The sequence below is a fragment of the Neophocaena asiaeorientalis genome, unplaced genomic scaffold (genome assembly GCF_003031525.2).
Source record: "Neophocaena asiaeorientalis asiaeorientalis breed wild unplaced genomic scaffold, Neophocaena_asiaeorientalis_V1.1 scaffold24, whole genome shotgun sequence".
Taxonomy (NCBI): Eukaryota; Metazoa; Chordata; class Mammalia; order Artiodactyla; family Phocoenidae; genus Neophocaena; species Neophocaena asiaeorientalis.
In genome coordinates, this window is record NW_020185317.1 from 6,660,945 (window position 1) to 6,686,384 (window position 25,440).

A 25,440-nucleotide genomic window follows, 5' to 3' on the forward strand; every position below is an offset into this window, starting at 1 on the left:
TGATCAAAAAGTATATCATTAAAGAGGATGAAAGTTCTTCACCACTCTCCTAGATTTTAAAGGAGTTATCATCATTTTGTCAAGACAGAAGTATAACATGTTGATTTATTTGACAATATTTGCATTTTTGCTTTGCTTTTCAATTGGCTTGTCTTTAACAAAGATTCCCTAAAAAGTAAACCATTCATATTGTTTTCTTTCATTTAAAAACACAATGTCTAAGGTGCTGTTTTAAGCGCTTTCCAAATATTTATTTGTTTGTCTTCACAACAACTCTGAGAGGGAGGGAATTTCATAATCATTATCACCATTTTACAGAAGAGGGACCTTAAGTACAGAGACGGTAATTAATTAGTCCAAGGTCGTACAACTGTTAAGGGAAGGGATGGAGTTAGGATTTGAACCCAGGCCTCTTGGCTCCAGGATTGGTGCTCTCAATCACTATACCAGTACTGCCTCCCTATATTAGAGTTTAAATTAGATAATGTCTTAGCTTTATAGGCTAGGAGGAAATGGGCATCAACTATCAACATCTATTTGTTCTAAAAAAATTCACTGGGCTTTTGTTGTTCTTATTTGTTAGACTATTAAGTTTTCGAAAACTCTTTAGAAACTTTATCTTTACATATTATCTTGTTTATCAATTAGGTAACAGGCATACGTGGACGTCCAGGACCCTCAGTAAGTAGTTTCCTCCAATATTCATGGTACTCTTAAGTTCTTTGAGATACTGAATCTTTATGGATATTAGATCTATGAAAAGACAATAGACTATAAAATAATGATGCTTGATTTCTTGAAACATTTTGTTTTGAAACATCCTCAAGTTTAAGAAGTCCTTTGCAGCAGTGAATGATATTGATGAACCCTAATTAGGTTAACTGTACTTATTGAAACTAGGGCATATTAGTCTGTTGTTTGACAATGATTAAGGGTAGACTCCTTTTATCTGTTTAATGAAACAAACTGTTAATTTCATCTGTTACTATAGAATTAAATCATATATTACATTAGAGTTTGAGAACTTATGCATCAGATAGCATATTTCTGGTTCAGCGTAAAAGACTATTGATTTCAGGTTTGGATTAGTGGTAGCATTCACAGGTAACCAGATGGATAAGACACACACACACACACACACACACACACACACACACACGCACACACACGCACACACACACACGCACACACAATTCCTGTAAATTTTAAAACACATTAAATTAACATAAGTGAAATACTGATACGCTTTAACAGACCTGCTATAGTCCTTCTGAAGCTTTTGCTTTTAAACAATACTGTATGTTGACTTGAGTAAATGAACAGTCTAATTTTTACAACTTGATTGAAACTCTTTTGAAGAGATATAAAATTCTCCTGGCAACTGCCATTTTCTGGGGGAAAAAAAAGGTTAATTTAAGATATCAGCACAAAATGCCACTTTTGAAATATAATAATTTGTTATTTAAAAAATATGTATTTATTTATTTGGCTGCATCGGGTCTTAGCTGTGGCGTGTGGGATCCTTTGTTGCAGTGCGCAGGCTCTTTATTGCGGTGCGTGGGCTTCTCTCTAGTTGCGGTGTACGGGCTCTCTGGTCCTGGCTCACGGGCTCTGGAGCACATGGGCTTAGTTGCCCCGCTGCATGTGTGATCTTAGTTCTCCGACCAGGCATCGAACCCGCACCCCCTGCACTGGAAGGCGGATTCTTAACCACTGGACCACCAGGGAAGTCCCAATCATTTGTTATTTTAATAGAGAAATAACTACAATTACCATTTGGAAAATTCTCAGTGGATTTTAAATATACGATGGAGATGATGCAATTCTAAATCAAGTTAAAAAAAAAGATACTAGATACTTGAAGGCACACAAATTAATAGTAGAATAAGAGGCCTTTCTTTCCATTGCTTTCATCAGCAACTTGAATAGTGATGAACAGTTTGAGATATCATGTACCAATATGAACTCATACATTCCGTCAGAAAATTGGAAATCTGAAGTTTGTACGATTTTGTAGTTCTCAAATCTGAATCGTAAGTTTTTTGTGTCTGAGACAAGACAGCAAAGAAACAATCCTTACAAATTTACAGTTATTGTTCAAACTAGTATATACAGCTCATTGGGCACCACGATTTTACACTTCTTTTCAAGTCTTTAAGCTTCAGTGCTAAAAGAAACAGCCTTTCTGTGCACACAGAGCTTTTATATACACGTGGGTTTATTTTCTGTAGTCTTCAACTGAATTAAATTTTTTAAAAATGTGATATTTCTGTTTTCCAATTTTCTTATATCGGTAAACCTTTAAAACAAAAATGTCTGAAGTATATGTGTTTTGCAGGCATAACCATTGTTTTCTGTTTTAGGGACCTCCAGGATCACAAGGACCAAGAGGAGAGAGAGGCCCAAAAGGAAAACCTGTAAGTTGGCAGTGGAGTTCCCTTTTTGCGAATTGTACTGTGTACTGCATAAGCCCGTCTACACTAAGCTCCCTGGATGCAGCAAAGAGCCAGTGGCACCATTCGTTTCTCATTTCTATTAAATGTGACATAGAATTCAGGTCATGAGGTAATTGCGTATCGATCCTGATTCAGAGGAAAGCATCACATGCTAATAATTACCTAACATCTTCTTAGATAACACAGATGATATTTATTTGTCCTTTAGGGGGTCAAATTAAAATAAAGTAGAATCTAAGGAAACATAATGAGTACCTCATGTTGTTTTCAGAGGTTGTAAATCATGACTTAACAATGCCAAGAATGCATTGTTGAGATAAAACCCCCAAGTTCTGTGATCTGTGGTTGCTACAGGAATAACCAAATAGGATAAAGGAAAAAGAAATTATTAGAGGACAAAATTTTCTTTCAAGTGGTTGTGTAATGAATTTATTTCCCAAGTAACACTGGCTTTTTCACTGAGCGGCTGCTGCAGAGCTATCAAAGGAGTGATTTTAAACATCAACAAATTCATTACCAAAGGGAACATCTTTAAATTTAAATAATCAATTCTATATTTTTGAGATAAGACATGAGGTTATCATATAATACGTGCCAGATTTTTCTCTTATTACCAAGTCCTATTGTAGCAATTCTTTTGCTTTTTTTATATCTCACCCTCAAAAACTTATGTCCTTTATGTACTAAATACCTAGACGAATTTGTATATTGCTGTCATTATCCGTGTTACAATCAGAAAAATTTCTACTGCTTAATTTTCTGTCTAATGATATCTACTAAAATTTAACTCTCTATGGATTTTTAACCTTCCAAAGATGTATTTATCCATATCTAAATGGGAAAAATAGATGAGCCAGGAAGGAAAAAACAACTTTAAATATATAAATAAGGATAAAACATATTTTTAGATCATGTTGCTAGGAACTCTTGCCACTGGTTTCATCTTTGATACGGTTCTTTGCTTCTACACATTTCACCAAGTATAGGGTGACGCCAGTACTCTTTCCAAACCACAGCTGGAGTTATGGAAGGTATTTGCAGGTATGCAAGTAAATGACAGTGGCCCCAAGGAAGGAGTTCATAGCCATGTAGGTGGGCAGCAAAACTGTGTCCCAATTCCCTTCCCTTATGGCCCATTCTTCATTGCTGTTCTGCTGAGCTGCCTCACCAGTGTTGGTAGCTTAAATGCTGTTGGTAGATCTTCAGATGTCTGTCCAGGGTCTAGGATGACAGAGACAGGTGGAAGATGACTTCAGGTGGGTGGAGGGTGGGTGGTCATGCAGAAAACACTGTGTATCAATGTACTTGTGCCCAGAATAATTGATAAAACTGAGTCCTAAGTCTAGGTAGAAGTTGCTGTGGAGTTAGTTGCTGGAATGCCAGAATTTCTGTTAGGATTCAGTGAATCTACTCCTCAGTCCTCTTACTCTTCTCTCCTCGACTTAGTATGTTATATGCTCCATTTTCTATCTTGGTTAAGTCTGAGACAATCAATGTGAATTGTGTGTGTGTGTGTGTGTGTGTGTAAAACTTCGAGGAGTAGTTATTTACCTGGAATCAAGCAAGACAGTCCTGGCAGATACCCAAGTAGGAAATTTGTTCCTCTCTTAATCCTAGCAAGCATTGGTGTGATGGTAAATGTTTAATGACTGACTTATTTTTTAAAAAAAAGGTCATGAAGAACCTAGGGGCAAGACAGGAATAAAGACACAGACCTACTAGAGAATGGACTTGAGGATACGGGGAGGGGGAAGGGTAAGCTGTGACAAAGTGAGAGAGTGGCATGGACATATATACACTACCAAACGTAAAATAGATAGCTAATGGGAAGCAGCCGCATAGCACAGGGAGATCAGCTCGGTGCTTTGTGACCACCTAGAGGGGTGGGATAGGGAGGGTGGGAGGGAGTGATTCACTGTTATAAAGCAGAAACTAACACATCATTGCAGAGCAATTATACTCCAATAAAGATGTTTAAAAAAAAAGAATATGCCTGTAGCTTTTGCTGATTTCCCTGGTGTAAATACTCCCATCAGGGCTGTTTTCAAGATACTGGCATGACGTCATAAGATACCTATAGGTAGAATGTTTTGCCTCAGGTCCCAAGACTTGCAGGAGATGCTTACCTGGACAAAAGCTGTGGCTGACACAATATAGGCTGGTACTGCAGTCATAAATACCATTTTTCTCCCCTTCCTTCATTACCATCAAACACTACAAAAGCTTGTGAAGTAGAGCTCAGTTTCTCAATCTTAACACCGCTGATGTTTGGGGCCAGACCATTCCTTATACATTGTAGGATGTTTGGCAGCATTCCTGATTTCTACCCACTAGATGCTAGTAGAAACACCTGCCCCCCTCCCTCATACAATTGGAACAAATAAAAACGTGTCTTGGTGCTGCCAAATGTCCCCTGGCAGTGGGGAGTGGGGGAGGGGAGCAAATTGTTTAAGATTGAGAACTACTGATATAGAGATACTCTCTTGAAGCTCTCATTACTAGCCAATGATCATAATGACTGTCTCTCATCACATATCCTTAGTTTTAAGTGTATTGTCCTGGTAAATTCATAGTGACAAACTAGCAGCCTGTCAAGAGGTAGACAGTCAATGGTGTGATGAGTTCTAATTGCACAAGACACAACCTCTATAGGTCTCTTCCCTCGTCTGTAAAATGGGGAATATACCAGTTATTACCAACTATAACATTTCATAGTGTGTGTGTGTGTGTGTGTGTGTGTGTGATATTACTAACCATCAGTGAATAAAGTTCTTTACAATTTGGGGTCACTATGTTTCCTTTCTATTTGTGAATGTTTAAATGTTGCCACCTAGTGGCAATGTACAAGTACGTTTTATTGTGGTTTGCTGCCTGAGATAGTGGAGTATCCTGGGGGATGGGAAGGAATGATTATAAATAGAATACTTACCTTAATATAAAACGTATGTGATTCAGCACACTTGGAAATATGAAAATATATATTTTAATGTATTCTAAAGTTATAATTTTTGTTTTAAATATTTACCAGCAAAATATCATGTATTATAATATTTTTTCTTATTTTCACTTATAATCTTGCTTATTATGTTCACTTAATTTTGGATAATTTTCACAAGTTTTTATTAATTTTAATCTCAATTTGTATAAAAGTAAATCATGTAGGCTATTTAGAGGATATACCATGGAGGCACAGAATGCATCATGAAGTCAATGAAAAAGTGAACTGTCTTCAGAGCAGACTTTGAAACATGATTTTTAATCACAGAGGGCTGGGGGAAGGACACAAATTTTTGAAGATTAATATTGCCCAAACCTCTCTCTACTTGCACTGGAACTAAATGTAGTTTTTGGGTTTTCTTTGGAAATCTCTTTAAGAGCAGAGAGAATGTTTTAGCTCATTTTTTATATTAACCAAACCTGGTTATCAATTAACAATTTCACATTTTAAAAATACATTAAGAGTTTTCCACACGCAGTAGTCTGAGTAGGTCAGACTACTATGTTTTCTATGCCACCACTGACAATATACACTTCCAGCTCACGGTGTCACATTCATATGATCCAGAAGTCATAGATAGCAATGAAAAATTAGCCTCCATTATGTAAAATGAAAAAAGAGTGCAGTGAATGGTTAGTGGTTTAGGAGTCAGAAGGGGTTTGATTTTTAAAGGGTGAGAATAACTTTCTGAGAAATTAGTTTTCAAAATGTGAGTTTTCTCAGGCTAAGCTATCTACTTCTATTTGAACACATAAATTTGCTTAATTATTCCACTACTCTAGGAAGTAAACATGTCAAACATGAGTGTTTAAATATATTAAAATACATTAATTAAATTTCTGAATAGCTATTGTGCCACCCTCCCCCAAACCATCATATGCAAACTGCCCCCTCTGCCCCCTCTGCTTGTCCTGCATTTATTCCCTCTGCTGTACCAGCTTATATTTGCTTATTGTGGGCTGGAAAATATCCTCATGCTTAGGCATGATAAGATTCTTTTACTATTAAACTCTAACTCACCATATTTTTCTTGATCCCTGCTTCTAATTAATAAAAGTATATTGAGTTTTTTCATCCTTCGTTTCCTTTCTTTGGTCCTGTTAAGAATCTCTAGGGTTAAAAAGCCACAAAATAGTTAACAAGACTTGTGGGAATGTTAAGGTTAGGGGTCGGAGCATTTCCAGAACTGAGGACGTGGCTGTTCCCCAACCTGCCTTCAGAATGTGGGCTAGGAGGAGGGTGGAATTCAGCAGCTACAACTCATTGCTCACTGCCCTGAGAAGTAGACTTGGCTGAGTCCCCGTGCCTTTCCCTCTACTTCTCATTGGTCTGGACTACATTTGGGAGTAGTATGGAAAATAAAGTGTGCCAGACTTCAAGTACTAGAGTAGAGGATTGAAATGTGAAAATGTAATAAGCACATACTGAGTGTCTACTATGAGCCAGGAGCTATGTGAAGCATTAAAAAATTAGAAAGATGAGAAAAACCACAAACCCCAATCAAGGATCCATCACATTCTTTTTTTAAGTGGGGGAAAGTTAAGCAAGAACATACACAGTAAATTTAATCTAAGACAGACAAGTGAATTTAGAAATCGTTGATGAGATACCCTGAACAGCAAAACTCAACCAAATAAGGAAGCTTATACTAGAATACTGACGAACTGAATACACTCTTATAATTATTTCAAGAAGGCTCATTACTGGGGGTTTAACACATCAAGAGTAAAATTCTTACCCAGAATGTACCACGTCCCGTTGGTAGAGGCTGTGACCAGGGCTGAAATCCGCAGTGTTGGAATAGCTGATGAAATTACTGTAGGTGGCTGGGTTGCTATTTTAAAAAAAATAATGAACACTTTATCTCCATCAAGAAGTCTGGTTTTTGCTTTCAATTAAGTACATATTTGGCAATGGGTTCTAATTTCTACTGACTTATTTTTCCAGGGTCCTCGTGGTCCTCAGGGAATCGATGGAGAACCAGGTGTTCCTGGTCAACCGGGTGCCCCAGGACCTCCTGGACATCCATCTCACCCAGGACCCGATGGCATGAACAGGGTGAGATGTGTGCATTGTTCAATATCATCTTTAGATAAAATATTTTTTGATTTATTGTTATGATTTTAAATTGTGTTAGTTCAGATGTTGACCCTTGACTGCAAGAGAAGCTTAAGTGAACACAATACTGCTGTAAATAACAATAAAACTAGGAAATCCACAGGGAATTGTTGGAAAATTCGAAGTAGCACTTTTTAAAAGTGCTGCTTCAAATTATTTGTATTTCTCAATGTCAGTTCTGGTCATTGGAATTTTGTACTTTCTGTTGATCCTGAAGGACCAGTAATATTGTTCCCACTATGAATTGATAAGAGAAATATGTCCTTATCCTTTGTTCTCTAGGCTCAGAATGCTGACAAAATCTGTGTCATGTCCTCTACACCAAGGGAGGATGACATATCCAGGATGATGTATATGAAAGAGCCACTGAGTTGACACTAAAAATGCTACCTGGTTATTTCCTGAATATCAGTTTCCTGCCAGAAGTAAAACAAAACAAAGTGTCTTTCTTTACCTGCCTCTTTGAATTCTTAGTGGCAGAGGCAGGGGATTTATGAGTAGATTGCATAGCACAACAAGGGAACTTATGGAACCCTGAAATATGATTTTTCTTTTACAACAATTTTTTACATTTGATTTTCAACACATTGTAGAAGGAATTGCCAGTTTATTTTTTATTTATTTATTTTTTTTTTTGCCAGTTTATTTTTAAAACAATACGCACATTCTTTTCCCACTAAAATCTGGAAATTAATAGAACTCCTGGAATGAGTATGGGCAGTTTTGGTCAATTGGGTTACCAGAGATTTTTAGATACGAAAGAGAGTAGGTAAAACTGTTGCCAATTTTGGAACATTCAGGGACTCATTAAAAGGATTGTAAAATTGTAATCAACTTATATAAGTACAGTTTAAAGTTGGCCACAAACAAAGAAGAATATCATCTAAGTAAAATATTCTGAAATGGAATCTGCAATCTTTAGGACAAATGTTTTAAAGGCACTTTTAGGTTTTGTTCAGTTGCTTGGCATGCTCTAACCATGGAAGAAAATCAGATAAAATGATTCTCAGAAGAGCCATTCTTTAAGAATCCCAGAGAATGTACACTTCTCAGTTTAAAAAGTATGTTGATATATGTCTTTTACTGTGGAAATAATGTCAACACATTGCTTTTACAGCCGTTTTCAGCTCAGATGGCTGGGTTGGATGAAAAGTCTGGACTTGGGAGTCAAGTAGGACTGATGCCTGGCTCTGTGGTAAGTTCAGATTTTACTGATAATCAAAGTACTTTGGAAAAACCATTGTGCAGAGAGGTTTGAGTTGGCTAGTTAAGAAGTGATATGTGTCTTCTTAAAACATATCCATCCATCAGTTCATTCATTCAATTTATTTATCAAACCCTGGTGTGTACCAGTTAAAAGCCCAATGGTTTTCCATTCCTAACTATGCAAAATATTTGTCTACATTAATAAAGGGCTGTCTGTATTTTTCACTTAGTATTTGAAGAAAATAAAGAATTTTAAAACATATAACCACCACCACCTCAACAAAAACTGTACTTTTTAAAAATTAAAAAAAAACTTTTATGGTATTGTTAGAAAGTTTTTTTGTTTGTTTGTTTTGTTTTTTTTTGTGGTACGCGGGCCTCTCACTGTTGTGGCCTCTTCCATTGCGGAGCACAGGCTCCGGACACGCAGGCCCAGCGGCCGTGGCTCTCGGGCCCAGCCGCTATGCGGCATGTGGGATCTTCCCGGACCGGGGCACGAACCCGTGTCCCCTGCATCGGCAGGTGGACTCTCAACCACTGCGCCACCAGGGCAGCCCTGTTAGAAAGTTATTTGAAAAAATTTTGAAATGAGAAGTTTTACCACTTTAAGTTTTTATTATTTCCTATTTAATACTCTCTGGTTGCCTTATGCCAACAACTCTAAAATTTATGCACTGGGCCATCCCCATTCTCTTTTGAATTTCTTCAGCAGCTAGAAAGGTTCCCATTTTCTCTGAGTAAGTATTTTAACCTGGGTATTTGGAGCAGTGCAATTTCATTGAATGAATTAACACTTTTCAAAGCAACTTCTCCATGCTTTGTTGCTCATAATATAATTCAAAGGCATCCCAGATTAATGACATTTCAGACAATGTAAAGTCAGACTGCATAAACACCCCTTCTACCCATCCTTAAGGCCAGCAAATAACTTAAACATTATTTGTATATATTTTAAGTCACTTAAACATTGTTTGTTTATATACATTCTAAGTCAGTAGCAGTATGGTCTCATTCAATGATTACCTTGGGATATTTTTCTGAAATATATGAGTTTTTAACCATTTGAAATTACATATGTGTTTATTTTTTTTAAATGAAGCTTTTATTTTCTTACTAGCTAAATATCTGATCAATCCAAAACAAAAATTTAAGTTTTTGCCATAAGAACAAACTAGATTTTGATTTAATTGCTTTCACCTTTTAAAGTGTGACATTTTTAAAAATTACATAGACATTTGTTAATAATTTTTAAAATTGCATTTTCCTTTTTTCCTTTGGTTAAGCCTCAGTGTAACCATTTCATGGTTAAATGGGGAAAGCCCGTGTGGATACTTTAAGTGTATGTTGTGAAAGAAAGAAATAACCCAGAAAACTTAGTGCCCCAGATTGTTTTAAACTTACATTTAAAATAATCTAGTCATTATTATTGATAGTTTCATAAGCCTTTAGTTCAACTTGCTCATTTTAAGTTATAAGAGTTAGCTGCTGTGAAGCTGAAGAATGAAATAGACGGTTTGATAACGAATTTATGCTTGCCAAGGTTTTTCTTTGTTGGATGTTCTGCTTTAATAGAACCACCCCTTAAGCAATGCAAGTGTTCTTGTCCCAAAGACACTGGGTGTGTACAGGCACATTCTTTATTTCTTTGTATGACACTGAGGGTGTGTGTAAAATCATCCCAAATGTTGCCCAAGCTTTAATCTTTTTGAATTTAGTTGTATTCCAGGTAAATACAGAAGGACGTCATCACCTTTTCACTGTCAGAGCTTTACTTTTCCAGATTCTAAAGCTGATTCAACATTTTTGAAACGTTTCAACTAATTGTCATGAACACTATGCAACTTTTCCTCTCATTTGTTTCTAAGGGTCCTGTTGGCCCAAGGGGACCTCAAGGTTTACAAGGACAGCAGGTAAGTATTCTTATAATTAAATTACATACTGTAGCAAAAAAAGAAAAATTTATAAATAAGGTCTCTGTGACATGACTGCTTTTGGTTGGCCTTTGAATTGTATATTTTAATGCTCACTGAATGGGCTGTATTCAGTTAATTTTCACTCACTTAGAAATATATGCAGTATGTTTTTCATAGATTCTTTATGATGTTAAAGTTTTATTATCTGGTTTCTTTATGTTACTGATCTCCAATACAAAGAATTTTTATGTGCCTGTGCTTCTGAAATAACACATCATTATCTCATGTCATGGTGAAAATTCTCATAATTAGTTACGTGCCAACTCTGGAGCTCGGAAATCAGATCATAGGACATCACCATGTGGTATTATTAAAAATAACAGTGAAGATGATCACTCCATCGAATCTTTAAAAAGAATATAATACTGTACTTTCTTTCTATAGCCTATCAAATACCAATAAAAGAGTGATGTAGAGCCATTTTAATGTTTGTAGCAATTTGACAGGCAGTAGGAAATGATTTTTCAAAAGAGAGAAAGAAAAGAATTCTTAGCTCAATCAAAGATACTGTATTTTCATTATCATGTGTGTGGACTTTTACTTCAAGCTATTTTATATTACTGCCATTGTGAATGGCAACTGTAGTTGATAAAGAAGAAGGAGAAGAGGGAGATAACTACCATTATTGAACTCACTCTGTGCCAGCACTATTCTAGGTTCTTAATGTGCATTAGTTATCTGAAGAGCTATAGCAGCCTAATGAAGTAGGCACCATATTATTCTCATTTCACAGATTAGGAAATGAGGTATAGAGAGATTAAGTAACGCACTCAAAGTCACACAGGTGGAGAGTGGTAGAGCCAGCATTTTGAGCAATTGCATTATACTGCAGAGAGTGTAGGATTTAGTATTATGTTTTTCTTTGGTTTGTTTATATAACTTGCATATTATACATAAATTATACATAGATATATAATTTATTTTCAATTTTAGGGTGGTATTGGCCCTACAGGACCTCCTGGTGAGCCTGGTGACCCTGGACCAATGGTAAATGTCAAGTAAGCATGTAGACCCAGTTAAATATGGGTCCACCATTATAATGATGTCATGAGTTATTTATATTACCAGCTCTTTCCTAATGTGGCAAGAAATTCCAGTCCAATTCAGGAGCCCTCTGTTGTGCACTGTGCTTAAGCTGTACGTTTCTTTTGGCAGAGTATTTAAATTCAGAGGCTTTGAATGTGGTCAGCAGAAAGTGCTAAGATACTTGCATTTGTGGACTTTTTTCCTTTTGAGCACATAATCTGACAGATACAACATAAAATTCAGAATATTAATAAAGTTATTTTCTATGATATTTTTCATTTGTTGCAGCCATATTTTGGATTATATCATTGATGGGGATGGGTAAATATAGGTAAATATTCTTTTTGTTCCTTTCATGTTATTTCATTTTTTTATTAGGGTCCACTTGGTACACGTGGACCAGAAGGCCCTCCTGGAAAACCTGGTGAAGATGTAAGCTACCTTTCTTCATTTTGCTTTGAAATTTTGAAAGAGGCTAAGAAGGAGCTACAGTGTTAGCATGAATGTTATTCATTGGTTCCCATTTCATTTCCTCCATTTCTGTCATTAAAGTCACTAAAAACTGGAGAAGTCAGAATGGAATTTTACAAAATTTAAAAGTGCTCTTAATTTTGATGGTATTATATTATTATAATAATAATATAATAGGTACTGTATCCTTGCCTGCATTCTTCATGTTTTCCATTATGATTTCTCCATGAGATACTAGAATTGTCACAATAGCAATAACCTTTGGTAGTAGAGCTTTTGAAGTGATCTTAAGGAAAAATACATTGCTTTGATCCCAAAACATCATTGTGAGGCCCTCATTAAATGGATTTTTAAAAATGTGTTCGTAAAATAGAGTCAATATTGTTCTCCAGTGCTCAAAATGCTTCATTTTGAGCACGGAAGAAATTTTGAGCATTTGAAGAAATGCTACATTTCTCTAATTGAATTTTTAATTAAAGTTATGACTAAACTTCAGATTTTAACATTAAGAACATGTGATCAAAGAACAAAGAACACCCTGTTCTTTGATCAAAGAGCAAAGAACAGGGTATAACAACAGATTTGCTTTTCTGGATTCTTTTGTTAGTTGTACCAAAGTTGAGGATAAAATTATGGGTAAACCATCAACGTCCGTGTGACATTAAACCAAGAAAATATTTTCTCTTTGTGTATCATGAGATTTATTTAAGTGGATTACAATGAATTTGGCCATAAAGAAAATATCTCTGGTAGTTCTTAAACTTTTATTCATCACAAGAAAGAAATGGCACATATCATTGTAAGAAGCATATTTATTTAATTCAGTGCTACATGTTGATGTAGAATTTCATAGCATGTGTGTGTGTATGTGTGTGTGTAAATTTTGATGTTCATAAAAGGGTGAGCTAGGTGAGACCAGTATAATTTATATTTATTTCTTCTTCTGATAAATGAGTGAAATCACAAACTGACTTGCTCTAATGGATTGCCATCAGGAATAGAGCTGTGTTCTTACATTGCTTAGAGCATTGGGCATGAGCTTTCTAAGTAAGACTTTTTATCTGCAATTGATTTGTCATTTAGTCTCAGGAGAGAACATTTTAATTCCTCTTTGCTTCCCTCTACTTTGCTTTTTTTCCATGAAGGGTGAGCCTGGTAGAAATGGAAAAGCTGGTGAAGTAGGATTTGCAGGATCTCCGGTAAGCTTATACTGATCAATACAACAATGTAAAGACAAGCTTCAAAAAATAAAGAACATTTAAAATTACCTCGCAATTCATTGCCTGCGCATGTATTAGGCACTGTCACCAAGATGTGTTCTCTTCTGTCATTCTGAAACAGGACGATTTGCCAGGGTGATAGCTAATTCCAATTGCCTGCTTTGCATTGGCACCGTATGAATGACCCTCCTAGAGATAGAAAATTATATCATAACCTAACATGGATTCTTTCCAAAATGAGTATCAAATTTTCATTTAAGTCACCAGCTTGACTTACTTAAATTTCACAACATATCAATCCCATTTTTCTTTTAAAGATATTTTTAGTATTTTTAATTTTGTATTATTCATATGTTGAAAACAACTGCTTTAAAGGGTTTATTGATTTGTTTTTTATATCCTAGAACAATAAATTGTGGACAAGATTCCTTTTTGGCTGCTTCCCCAAACCCTATTGTTGACTGAAATTCTTGATTGATGTTCTGGCCCCTAAAATCTTATGACAAGGTGTACTGATCACCAGCTCTCCTAATACAGCTGTTTTCTTCCCGCCTGGCTTACTACAGGGAGAAGTCCCTGGCAACTGGCTCCACCAGAATTCAAGACCTGGGCCATTTGGCCACACTCTGACCCCACCTTTCTTTCTTCACTCATATTACTTTGATAGGCCCTCCCCTAGGACACACTACACAGGCAATGGGGAAAATTAGAAAATGATAAGCAAGCAAAAATGTTCTAACATTCCTGCTCTTAAACTTCTTCCTTGTCCAAAATCCCCTAAACTGATTTGGCCTCCTACTTAATATATTTCAGGTAATATCCTAATGTTTCTACCACCCAATACATCCAACAATACTGAATTATTCCCCCTTTACTTTCTGAAGATTGATGAGGTTCAATGCTAGGATTTTTTTTAAGCAAATAAATGCTGATCTTTTAAGGGAATTTACAAGGCTGTAAGGATTATTTCGTTACAAACACAAAACCAGTTCCCCAGCTCCCCGCTCTCTCTTTCCTTTCCTCCCTCTGAAAAGTCCATGCAGACAAGTCCATGCAGACAAAGACATATGGTTTAGTCATTAGCACAGATGTCCACGTGAACCAATCCAGGCTTGAACCTCCTGCCCTGCTATACTCTTGCACCTACTCACAGCGTGGGCCCTCCACGGGGGAGGAAACGTGCCCTGCCAGCATGTCACAGATGCATTCTGTGAGTGCGATGCAACAATGTGTGATTGGGGTGTGATGACAGTCTTGGGTCAGCAGAATGAGGAAAATTTTATGAGCACTAGTACATCTGGTTTATTTTCTTGTTATATTAGAGATATGTAATCATATGAGAATTCCCTTGCAGACCACAAAAATTCAAAAGTTAACTAATTATTTGAAATAGCATAGCTCAGTAATTCCCCTATAGACTTAGATGGATGTATACTGAGTTTCTGCTCAGGATGGAGGGGAGTCGAATCTCAGTAAAGGGGAGCATTCCAGTGGAAAAACTTAAAGGGAGTTTTTGAAGTGAACAAATTCCTAAGTCAGGCTGTGTAAACAGAAGAATTAGTGGAACTTTATTTGTTCAGAGAGCATGGTTTGATGTGCCCTTACTATGATAACCCCCTAGAAAACCCCCTAGATAACCCCCTAGAAAACCCCCCAGAAACATTTTCCCTGGAAGAGGTCGCAGAGGAATTATTGCTTTGCTTTTATCATACAAATTTCATTTATTGAGTTATTTATTCATTCAATTAACTTTAAGTAAAGTCTATGATAATACAGAACAGAAGGATTTCACTTGTTAGATTGTGCTAGTACAAGAGAAGTTCCTAAGAAAGATTTAGGAAAAGCACTATGAATGTCAAGAAGATGAAAAAGATGATGAATGTTAAACCATTTCTTCGTTCAGTTGTTTATTCAATGCTTATTCTTGAATGCCCACTACTAAGGCATAAGGCTAAGTGCCAGGGATATGCAGACTAATAATAATAATTGATAATATTTGATAGCATCAGTCTGTGCTATCAAGGTGCTCAGTCTACTGGTGGCAGTATTAATAGCATCCAGTTCAAAACCTAATCAATGTAGTCAACCAGAATAAGTGAATAATTAAGTCACTTATCTATTTTAAGAGGGTATGAGGAAAAAGTTTCAAGCATCATTTCAAAATAGTCATGCCATTTGGATTTTATTTAGTGTTTGATTTTTATTGTTCTTTTTATTTAATCTGCTTACGTGAAGGATGCATAGAATTAGAATAGAATAGAATTAACAGAAATGAAGAAGCTGAGTCAAGGAGCCAACCCATTCTCTTCGTATTTCTTGACTTTCTTTTCTGTTGGATATTTCATTTTCTCAGTTTTTTAAACAATCACAAATCCACAAGCTTCTCCTGAACATTTTATTTTAAGAAATTTCTGATTACATTTTAATATAATCTTTCTAATCATATTCTGCTGCTAATACTTAGAAGTTCAGAAAAAATAAATCATATTGGTTTGCTACACATACATTCTTCTACCACAAATAAAACACGATATAAAGGCAGGAAAGCATAGTTTTCCTTAAGTTCTTCGGATTTTTTTTCCTATACCTTGAGCTGCTTGATTCAGACACTGAGCAGCTTGACTCAGGTTTATTTTCTTGTTGTTTATTCTTTATTAATTATAATACAGTGATATAATTTGAAAATCTGAAAATGTCATCAAATCAATACCTGACATTAATCCGTGTCTCTGTGTAAGACATGTTTCCATTTGCCTTGCTAATTTTTGATCACCTAGATGTATTTTGACAGGTAAAAATATACTTCTCCTTTTTCTTCTTAGGTTTGTTAGTGAAAAACTATGTAGCAGATATTTCTTGGAAGAAAAAGTGTATTATGCAATTAATGACTCTGAAATGCCTTATCTGGTTTTTTTTTTACCCTCGACAGGGAGCTCGAGGATTTCCTGGGGCTCCTGGTCTTCCAGGCCTGAAGGGTCACCGAGTAAGTTCAATCCTCTGTAATCCTTTTAGATACTGTGGCTTATAGAGTAGGGTCTGGGGAGCATTACCTTCAAAATCGTTACAATTCCATTTGTCAATTGCCCTTAACTGGCTGTGGTTGTAGTAGTCATCTGCAGTTACCAAAATCACAATGCTTTTTTTTTACATTTCCTTTGAATTTCATTTGATTCTATAAACAAATGTATTTTGAGTTCTTACTATGTAATACTGCGAATACTATGAATACTGTGCTATAAAAGAAAAAACAGTGATAAATGAGAAATGCCCAAAGCTGACTCTCAGCTTCAGGCTAATGATATTCAGTTAAGAAAATATGCAATTACTATATAGTGGAATAAATGACACAATACTAAAAAGTGTACTAGATCACAGGGGGTGCCTAGCCAACTCACCCCAACTCAGACATGGAAGTCTATAGAATGCCTCTCTCTTTATAACTCAGGATAATTAATATGTAACTATTATGTTACATACATATATAGAAATTACATATCTATCTATCTATCTGAAAGCATGGTTGATATTCACTCAGTGTACATTGACTGGCCTCTGTTTTGAGTGGTTGAGCTTATGATTAGAATGCTTGCTCCTATACTCATTAAATATTTTTTTTTTTTTTTTTTTTTTTTTTTGGGAAACAACCACTGCGCCACCAGGGAAGCCCTCATTAAATATTTTGAACATCACTCCTGGATATAAACCATATTTTATAACTATATAAATTCTATAATTATTTGTTTTCTCTAAGGCCACCATAGGTTTTTTACTTGTTGCTATAAAATAAATTTCTATGAAGTCACAAAAATTTGAAAGGTGAGAACATTGCACATTGAAAACATTATTTAAAGAGGGAAACCCTACTTTAATTTTCTTTGAATAGACTTTCAAAAAAGGTTGAGAATTTGGAAACATTTTGAGTAACAACTGTAAATCTGAGATCCGTTTTCATAAGGTACTTTCTGTGAGCTTATTTTTGGTTCTTCTTTTACATTTCTGAGGCTCAAAAAAGCAGTACAATACAAATTTATATTTTTCTTCTCAGGGACACAAAGGTCTTGAAGGCCCTAAAGGTGAAGTTGGAGCAATCGGTTCCAAGGTAATTGTATAGTATCTCAGTACAACCTCACTATAGCATTTCTGTTCTGCTTCAAGTCTAAAATATTTTTCAGGGCCACCTTAAATAGTTCTGGAGGAAAGAGGAGTATAAAAAATGAATAGTTAAGTAGATAAATTTAATAGATAAATATAATCTTTCATCGATGAGTGGCAATAGATTTAGCAGGGTACACAACATGACTTAATTTTGCCACCAAGAACAGCCACCATGGCACTGGGTTTCTACCAATGTAGGATGGCTGTTATCTTTATATAAAGATGCACTATGAATCCACCCTCTAAAACACATTTACTCTTTCTTTTTTCTTTAAAAATATCTGAGAGTTTTAGATGGTTCATTAGTCCCATTATTTAGTACCCTTTTAATTCTAGGGCCTTTTGGCCATCATTTCTTTCCCAAATTTATTTATGCTTCTAGAGGGAAAGAGAACATTCAGGAAGTACAGATGACTTTTTAGTAGAAAGTATGATGAAATACATATATGGAAAAGCATTTGGCTTTAAATTTGTCATTTCTAAGCTTCCTATAAGAGATCTTAAAGGAATATTACAGTCAATTTTAGCTTTCTAAATTTTACTTGACCTAAAGTATTATCAGACATAGACAAATAGTTTTTTAATTCTAATTAATGTGGCTAGGTATGATAGTTCTATCAATCTTGCTTAAATCCCCAATTTTATTTTAGACTTATTTCTGTAGGAACTAAATTTCCATTGTATTTTGAGAAAAGGTGTTACAGCAGAATTTTGAGGTCCTTCATTGAAAGTATACCTTTCAAATGCTCACTTTGAAAAATAAACCTTTAAAATAACACACACATGGAACAGAATGATATGAATATCAATTGAAGGTTTCTCATATTGTAATATGATCTCATTTTTGCTTTAGGGTGAAGCTGGCCCTACTGGACCAATGGGTGCCATGGGTCCAATGGTACGTATAAATTTAATTCTTTGCTTTTTTAGATTATACTAAGAGAATGTTTAAATGAAAAAAAAAGAAAAAAGGACCTAGAGAACATATGTTAGCTGGTGAAATAATCCTTTATTATCAGTTGAAAGGCAAGCACACTATAAGAATTGCCCCTTCAGGGCTTCCCTGGTGGCGCAGTGGTTGAGAGTCCGCCTGCCGATGCAGGGGACACGGGTTTGTGCCCCGGTCCGGGAAGATCCCACACGCTGCAGAGCGGCTGGGCCCGTGAGCCATGGCCGCTGAGCCTGCACGTCCGGAGCCTGTGCTCCGCAACGGGAGAGGCCGCAACAGTGAGAGGCCCGCATACCGCAAAAAAAAGAATTGCCCCTTCAAATAGAAAAGGCTTCCTGCATTACATTGTTTTTCTTATTTGTTGAATGCCCTTATTCTTTTTCAGTGCCCAGTGATCAAATCAGGATTATTGTAGATTTAAGCCATTAAAGCTAGGTTAAGTGAAATCTATTTAGGCCAATTATAATGAGTCTTGATCGATTTGAGTAGTGAAATCAAACTACCCTAGAAATTCAAGTAAGATATTTCAAGAGATGTTTCTCTATCATCTGCAGGGCCCAAGAGGAATTCCAGGAGAGAGAGGGAGACTTGGGCCACAGGGTGCTCCTGTAAGTATGTGTATTTCAACTCTCTCCAATGCTTTACTGAATATGCGTTTTAAATGAGAATGACATACTGGTTGCCTACTTTGTAATTTTTATACTTTTTATTTTGAAACAAATTTAGGTTTACAGAAAAGTTGAAAAAATACAAGAGAGTTTCCATGTACCCTTGTACACTATACCTACCTTCTGTTAATGTTAACATCTTACATAACCAAAGTACATTTGTTGCCTACTTATTTTAATACAGAATTTAAGAAATAATAAAAAAATTTAGCAGCATGGAGAATCATAGACTTTGGAATAGTAATCACATTATAATAACAGGTAATACTTATCAAGCACTTATTATCTGCCAAGCATTCTTCTAAATATCTTTATCTCTTGTTCATCACAATCCTAAAAGGTAAGTACTATGAATAAACCCTTTTAAAGATTAGAGCCTCCTGATCATATTCCCTAGTTGTACAGATTGAGAAATTCTCTTGCTGTCTGTCCATCTACCTTGAACCTGGAGGAGGGCGTTATTTTGTTCATTCTCATCACAGCTCTCTGAAAGTTGAGCGATACTTGCTAATATTTCAAACTTGCAGTTCATTATATTTCACCCACTTTTCTTTTGACAATTAAGGACTGCCACCTGGCCTCTGTTATTTTGATATCCTATCATCCCCATTATAATTAAAATTCCCAGGTTTATAACATCCCCTACTATTATCCCATAGAAGACAACCACCTTAGTGCTTCTCAGTGATACCAAAGTCAGGGCCTTGATTCAGGAGAAGTGAGACCCTCTCACTAGGCCATTCTTTATCACTTACAGGCAGAGTATCCTCTGGAAATGTAGAGAATATTGTAGAATATAGTCAGCTATTGCCTTATCCAGCCATACATATTATATCCAATCTACTGTGTTCACTTCTCTGTGCTTTATTATACCATCTGCCCAGGCATTTCCAGCATTTCTGCTTCACTTAGTGTGTGCCATTGCTCTTTCCAAGTTTCTAAGAACTATTGTCCCTCTTAACAACATTTCCCAGGGTCTTTAGCAGGGTGTTAAATATGTATTATGGGAGAGTGCTTCCAAATCATTAAAATTCTCCAGCTTTATATCCTGTCCCTCTTGATCCAGTACCTTCAGGACCTAGTCCCATACATTCTTGGATTCTGCCTCTACAAGATGTATAGGACTTATAGATTTTTTAGTGTATAGTCTCTTCACTCTTTTATCAGAAACAGCATTTCCTCAATGCAGTTATTTTGTGACTTGATGCTAGTTGTTGGTCTGGTGGCCGGGGGAGGAGCAGGTGATGGTGGTGGTGGCATATGTTGTCTGATAAAGTAGAGGCCTTTGTTTCATCTTTAAGCAAGAGAGAAGTATAAGCTGTTAATGGTGGTAAGGACCACTTCTGTAGGCCCAGAGGCTTCAGGGTATTTGAGATTTCAAAGTTTCTAAGATATCCCAATGCCAAATTTCAAGGTCCCATTCCCTCCAATCAAGGGCCCTGACCATGGCATAGCAGACTTTCCACATTTTAGAATTCAACCTTCTCAAGAGCACTTAAACCTTTATAATAAAGTCCTGGGCCTAATCTTCAACTTTTTCTTCCCTCTGGTTGTAGAAGATGACAATATTTTTAAATGCTGCTAGGGAGATTTATATTGATGATTAATTACCATCAGCCTTTCAACATCTTTCTCCAATGGATTCACTTGACAAGACCCATGCAGTTCCATTAACTTTGTAATTGTTACATCCCCTAAACTTTCTCAAATGCCTGAGCTATTGCACCCATAGCCCACTCCCTTACAGTTGTACCCTATCTGAGTTCACTACTGGAGACAATATTTACTACTGAATCACTATAGCATGCCAAGAGAAGTCCATACTCCATCTATTGCCAGCTGGCCAGGGAGGAATCCAGCTTAAACCTCCATTTTAGCATCGGTTTTCTTGACTTCCTCTGGCACCAATGATATATGGGTCAATTTTCCAAGGAAATGGCATTATAACAGAGTCGTGTGCAGGAAATTTGTTTTTGGAGTGCTCTCAGAAACGACACCCTATGGGACCTCCCTGGTGGTGCAGTGGTTAAGAATCCGCCTGCCAAGAGGGAAGACAGCAAAAGCAAGAACTATAATCCTGCAGCCTGTGGAACAAAAACCACATTCACAGAAAGATAGACAAGATGAAAAGGCAGAGGGCTATGTACCAGATGAAGGAACAAGATAAAACCCCAGAAAAACAACTAAATGAAGTGGAGGTAGGCAAACTTCCAGAAAAAGAATTCATAATAATGATAGTGAAGATGATTCAGGACCACAGAAGAAGAATGGAGGCAAAGATCAAGAAGATGTAAGAAAGGTTTAACAAAGACCTAGACCTAGAGGAATTAAAGAACAAACAAACAGAGATGAACAATACAATAACTGAAATGAAAACCATACTAGAAGGAATCTATAGCAGAAACCCTGAGGCAGAAGAACGGATAAGTGACCTGGAAGACAGAAGGGTGGAATTCACGGCTGCTGAACAGAATAAAGAAAAAAGAATGAAAAGAAATGAAGACAGCCTAAGAGACCTCTGGGACAACATTAAATGCAACAACATTTGCATTTTAGGGGTCCCAGAAGGAGAAGAGAGAGACAAAGGACCTGAGAAAATATTTGAAGAGATTGTAGTTGTAAACTTCCCTAACATGGGAAAGGAAATAGCCACCCAAGTCCAGGACGTGCAGAGAGTCCCACAGAGGACAAATCCAAGGAGAAACATGCCAAGACACATAATAATCAAATTGGCAAAAATCAAAGACAAAGAAAAATTATTGAAAGCAGCAAGGAAAAAATGACAAATAACATACAAATGAACTCCCATAAGGTTAACGGCTGATTTCTCAGCAGAAACTCTACAAGCCAGAAGGGAGTGGCATGATATACTTAAAGTGATGAAAGGGAAGAATCTACAACCAAGATTTCTCTATCCAGCAAGGATCTCATTCAGATTCTACGGAGAAATCAAAGGCTTTACAGACAACCAAAAGCTAAGAGAATTCAGCATCACCAAACCAGCTCTACAACAAATGCTAAAGGAGCTTCTCTAAGTGGGAAACACAAGAGAAGAAAAGGACCTACAAAAACAAACCCAAAACAATTAAGAAAATGGTCGTAGGAACATACATATCGATAATTACCTTAAACATGAATGGATTAAATGCTCCAACAAAAGACACAGGCTTGCTGAATGGATACAAAAAAACAACACCCATCTATATGCTGTCTACAAGAGGCCCACTTCAGACCTAGGGAAACATGCAGACTGAAAGTGAGGGGACAGAAAAAGATATTCCATGCAAATGGAAATCAAAAGAAAGCTGGAGTAGCAATACTCATATCAGATAAAATAGACTTTAAAATAAAGAATGTTACAAGAGACAAGGAAGGACACTACATAATGATCAAGGGATCAATCCAAGAAGAAGATATAGCAATTATAAATATATATGCACCCAGCATAGGAGCACCTCAGTATATAAGGCAGCTGCTAACAACTATAAAACAGGAACTCGACAGTAGCACAATACTAGTAGGGAACTTTAACACCTCACTTACACCAATGGACAGATCATCCAAAATGAAAATAAATAAGGAAACAGAACCTTTAAATGCCACAATAGACCAGGTAGATTTAATTGATATTTATAGGACATTCCGTCCAAAAACAGCAGATTACACTTTCTTCTGAAGTGCACATGGAACATTCTCCATTAGGTCACAAATCAAGCCTCAGTAAATTTTAGAAAATTGAAATCGTATCAAGCATCTTTTCTGACCACAACGCTATGAGATTACAAATGAATTACAGGGATAAAAACATGAAAAACACAAACACGTGGAGGCTAAACAATACGTTACTAAATAACCAAGAGATCACTGAAGAAATCAAAGAGGAAATCAAAAAATACCTAGAGAGACAAATGACAATGAAAACACAACGATCCAAAACCTATGGGATGCAGCAAAAGCAGTTCTAAGAGGGAAGTTTATAGCTATACAAGCCTACCTCAAGAAACAAGAAAAATCTCAAATAAACAATCTAACCTTACGCCTAAAGGAACTAGAGAAAGAAGAACAAACAAAACCCAAAGTTAGCAGAAGGAAAGAAATCATAAAGATCAGAGCAGAAATAAATGAAATAGAAACAAAGAAAACAATAGCCAAGATCAATAAAACTAAAATGTCTTTCTTTGAGCAGATAAACAAAATTGATAAACCATTAGCAAGACTCCTCAAGAAAAAGAGGGAGAGGACTCAAATCATAAAATTAAAAATGAAAAAGGAGAAGTTACAACAGACACTACAAAAATGTAAAGCATCATGAGACTACTACAAGCAACTCTATGCCAATAAAATGGACAACCTGGAAGAAATGAACAAATTCTTAGAAAGGTATAACCTTCCAAGACTGAACCAGGAAGAAATAGAAAATGTGAACAGACCAATCACAAGTAATGAAATTGAAACATTTCGACAAAATTCACAACCCATTTATGATAAAAATTCTCCAGAAAGTGGGCATAGAGGGAACCTACCTCAACATAATAAAGGCCATATATGACAAACCCACAGCAAACATTATTCTCAATGGTGAAAAACTGAAAACATTTCCTCTAAGATCAGGAACAAGACAAGGATGTCCACTCTCACCACTGTTATTCAACATAGTTTTGGAAGTCCTAGCCATGGCAATCAGAGAAGAAAAAGAAATAAAAGGAATACAAATTGGAAAAGAAGAAGTAAAACTGTCACTGTTCGCAGATGACATGATACTATACATACAGAATCCTAAAGATACCACCAGAAAACTACTAGAGCTAATCAATGAATTTGGTAAAGTTACAGGATACAACACTAGTGCACAGAAATCTCTTGCATTCGTATATACTAATGGTGAAAAATCTGAAAGAGAAATTAAGGAAACACTCCCATTTACCATTGCAACAAAAAGAAGAAAATACCTAGGAATAAACCTACCTAGGGAGACAAAAGACCTGTATGCAGAAAACTATAAGACACTGATGAAAGAAATTAAAGATGATACCAACAGATGGTGAGATATTCCGTGTTCTTGGGTTGGAAGAATCAATATTGTGAAAATGATCATACTATCCAAAGGAATCTACAGACTCAATGCAATCCCTATCAAATTACCAATGGCATTTTTTACAGAACTAGAACAACAAATCGTAAAATTTGTATCGAGACACAAAGGACCCTGAATAGCCAAAGCAGTCTTGAGGGAAAAAAGCAGAGCTGGAGGAATCAGACTCCCTGACTTCAGCCTATACTACAAAGCTACGGCAATCAAGACAATATGGCACTGGCACAAAAACAGAAATAAAGAACTAATAAGAACCTGCTGCATAAAAAAATAAATAAAATAAAATTCAAAATAGAATCCACCTGCCAATGCAGGGGAAATGGGTTTGAGCCCTCGCCTGGGAAGATCCCACATGACGTGGAGCATCTAAGCCTGTGCCCCACAGCTACTGAGCCTGCTCTCTAGAGCCCACGAGCCACAACTACTGAGCCCATGTGCCACAACTACTGAAGCCCGTACACCTAGAGACCGTGCTCCACAACAAGAGAAGCCACCACCATGAGAAGCCCGTGCACCACAGCAAAGAATAGCCCGCACTCGCAGCAACGAAGGCCCAACACAGCCAAAAATAAAGAAAGAAATAAATTTATTAAAAAAATAAAGAAACTACACCTATGAAGAAATTACTAAAATAAGCAGGATTTGCCATAGGGAGAAATTAAACTGTGTTACATTTGCAACAGAGACCTCAATCTTCATGAGCCTTCCATTCCATGGGAACAGTGGAGCTGGGATGGCTCTTCAGACTGTTTTGAATGGGGGCTAATCTTTTGTACCACTGCATTGACCATGGAAGGGCATAACCTTGGTATAGCTAACTCCTTTCAGCAATTTGTGGGGAGGGTCTCAACTGTGAGCCATCACAGCTTATAACACTTCCAGCAGTGGTAGAATGATTATTTCTGTGCTGAAGGGGGATCTGGGTGACACCCGCAGCATTCACTACTACTTAATTTCCTTTGTGTGTGTGTGTGTACATGTGTGTGCACATGTGCTCTAGGTTTTTGTTTTATGTGGAGCGCATTCCTTCCTCTGGGTTATTCTGACTATTAAGAAGAGCCCGGTGTTCAAAGTTTCATTGTCTTTGAGCTCATTTGATAGAAGGTGA

The 25,440-nt window shown here is 36.5% G+C and overlaps 1 protein-coding gene across 3 annotated transcripts in view; it reads left to right on the top strand.

The window, feature by feature from the left end:
- COL5A2 (collagen type V alpha 2 chain) overlaps positions 1–25,440 on the top strand; it is a 355,847-nt gene that overhangs the window by 290,710 nt on the left and 39,697 nt on the right. For all 3 annotated transcript variants that reach the window (XM_024733644.1, XM_024733645.1, XM_024733643.1), the window contains 12 exons: positions 649–681; positions 2,364–2,417; positions 7,402–7,512; positions 8,690–8,767; positions 10,644–10,688; positions 11,685–11,738; positions 12,156–12,209; positions 13,394–13,447; positions 16,398–16,451; positions 17,514–17,567; positions 18,477–18,521; positions 19,127–19,180. In XM_024733644.1, the coding sequence (XP_024589412.1) occupies positions 649–681; positions 2,364–2,417; positions 7,402–7,512; positions 8,690–8,767; positions 10,644–10,688; positions 11,685–11,738; positions 12,156–12,209; positions 13,394–13,447; positions 16,398–16,451; positions 17,514–17,567; positions 18,477–18,521; positions 19,127–19,180 (690 nt within the window). The remainder of the gene's footprint in view (positions 1–648; positions 682–2,363; positions 2,418–7,401; positions 7,513–8,689; positions 8,768–10,643; positions 10,689–11,684; positions 11,739–12,155; positions 12,210–13,393; positions 13,448–16,397; positions 16,452–17,513; positions 17,568–18,476; positions 18,522–19,126; positions 19,181–25,440) is intronic.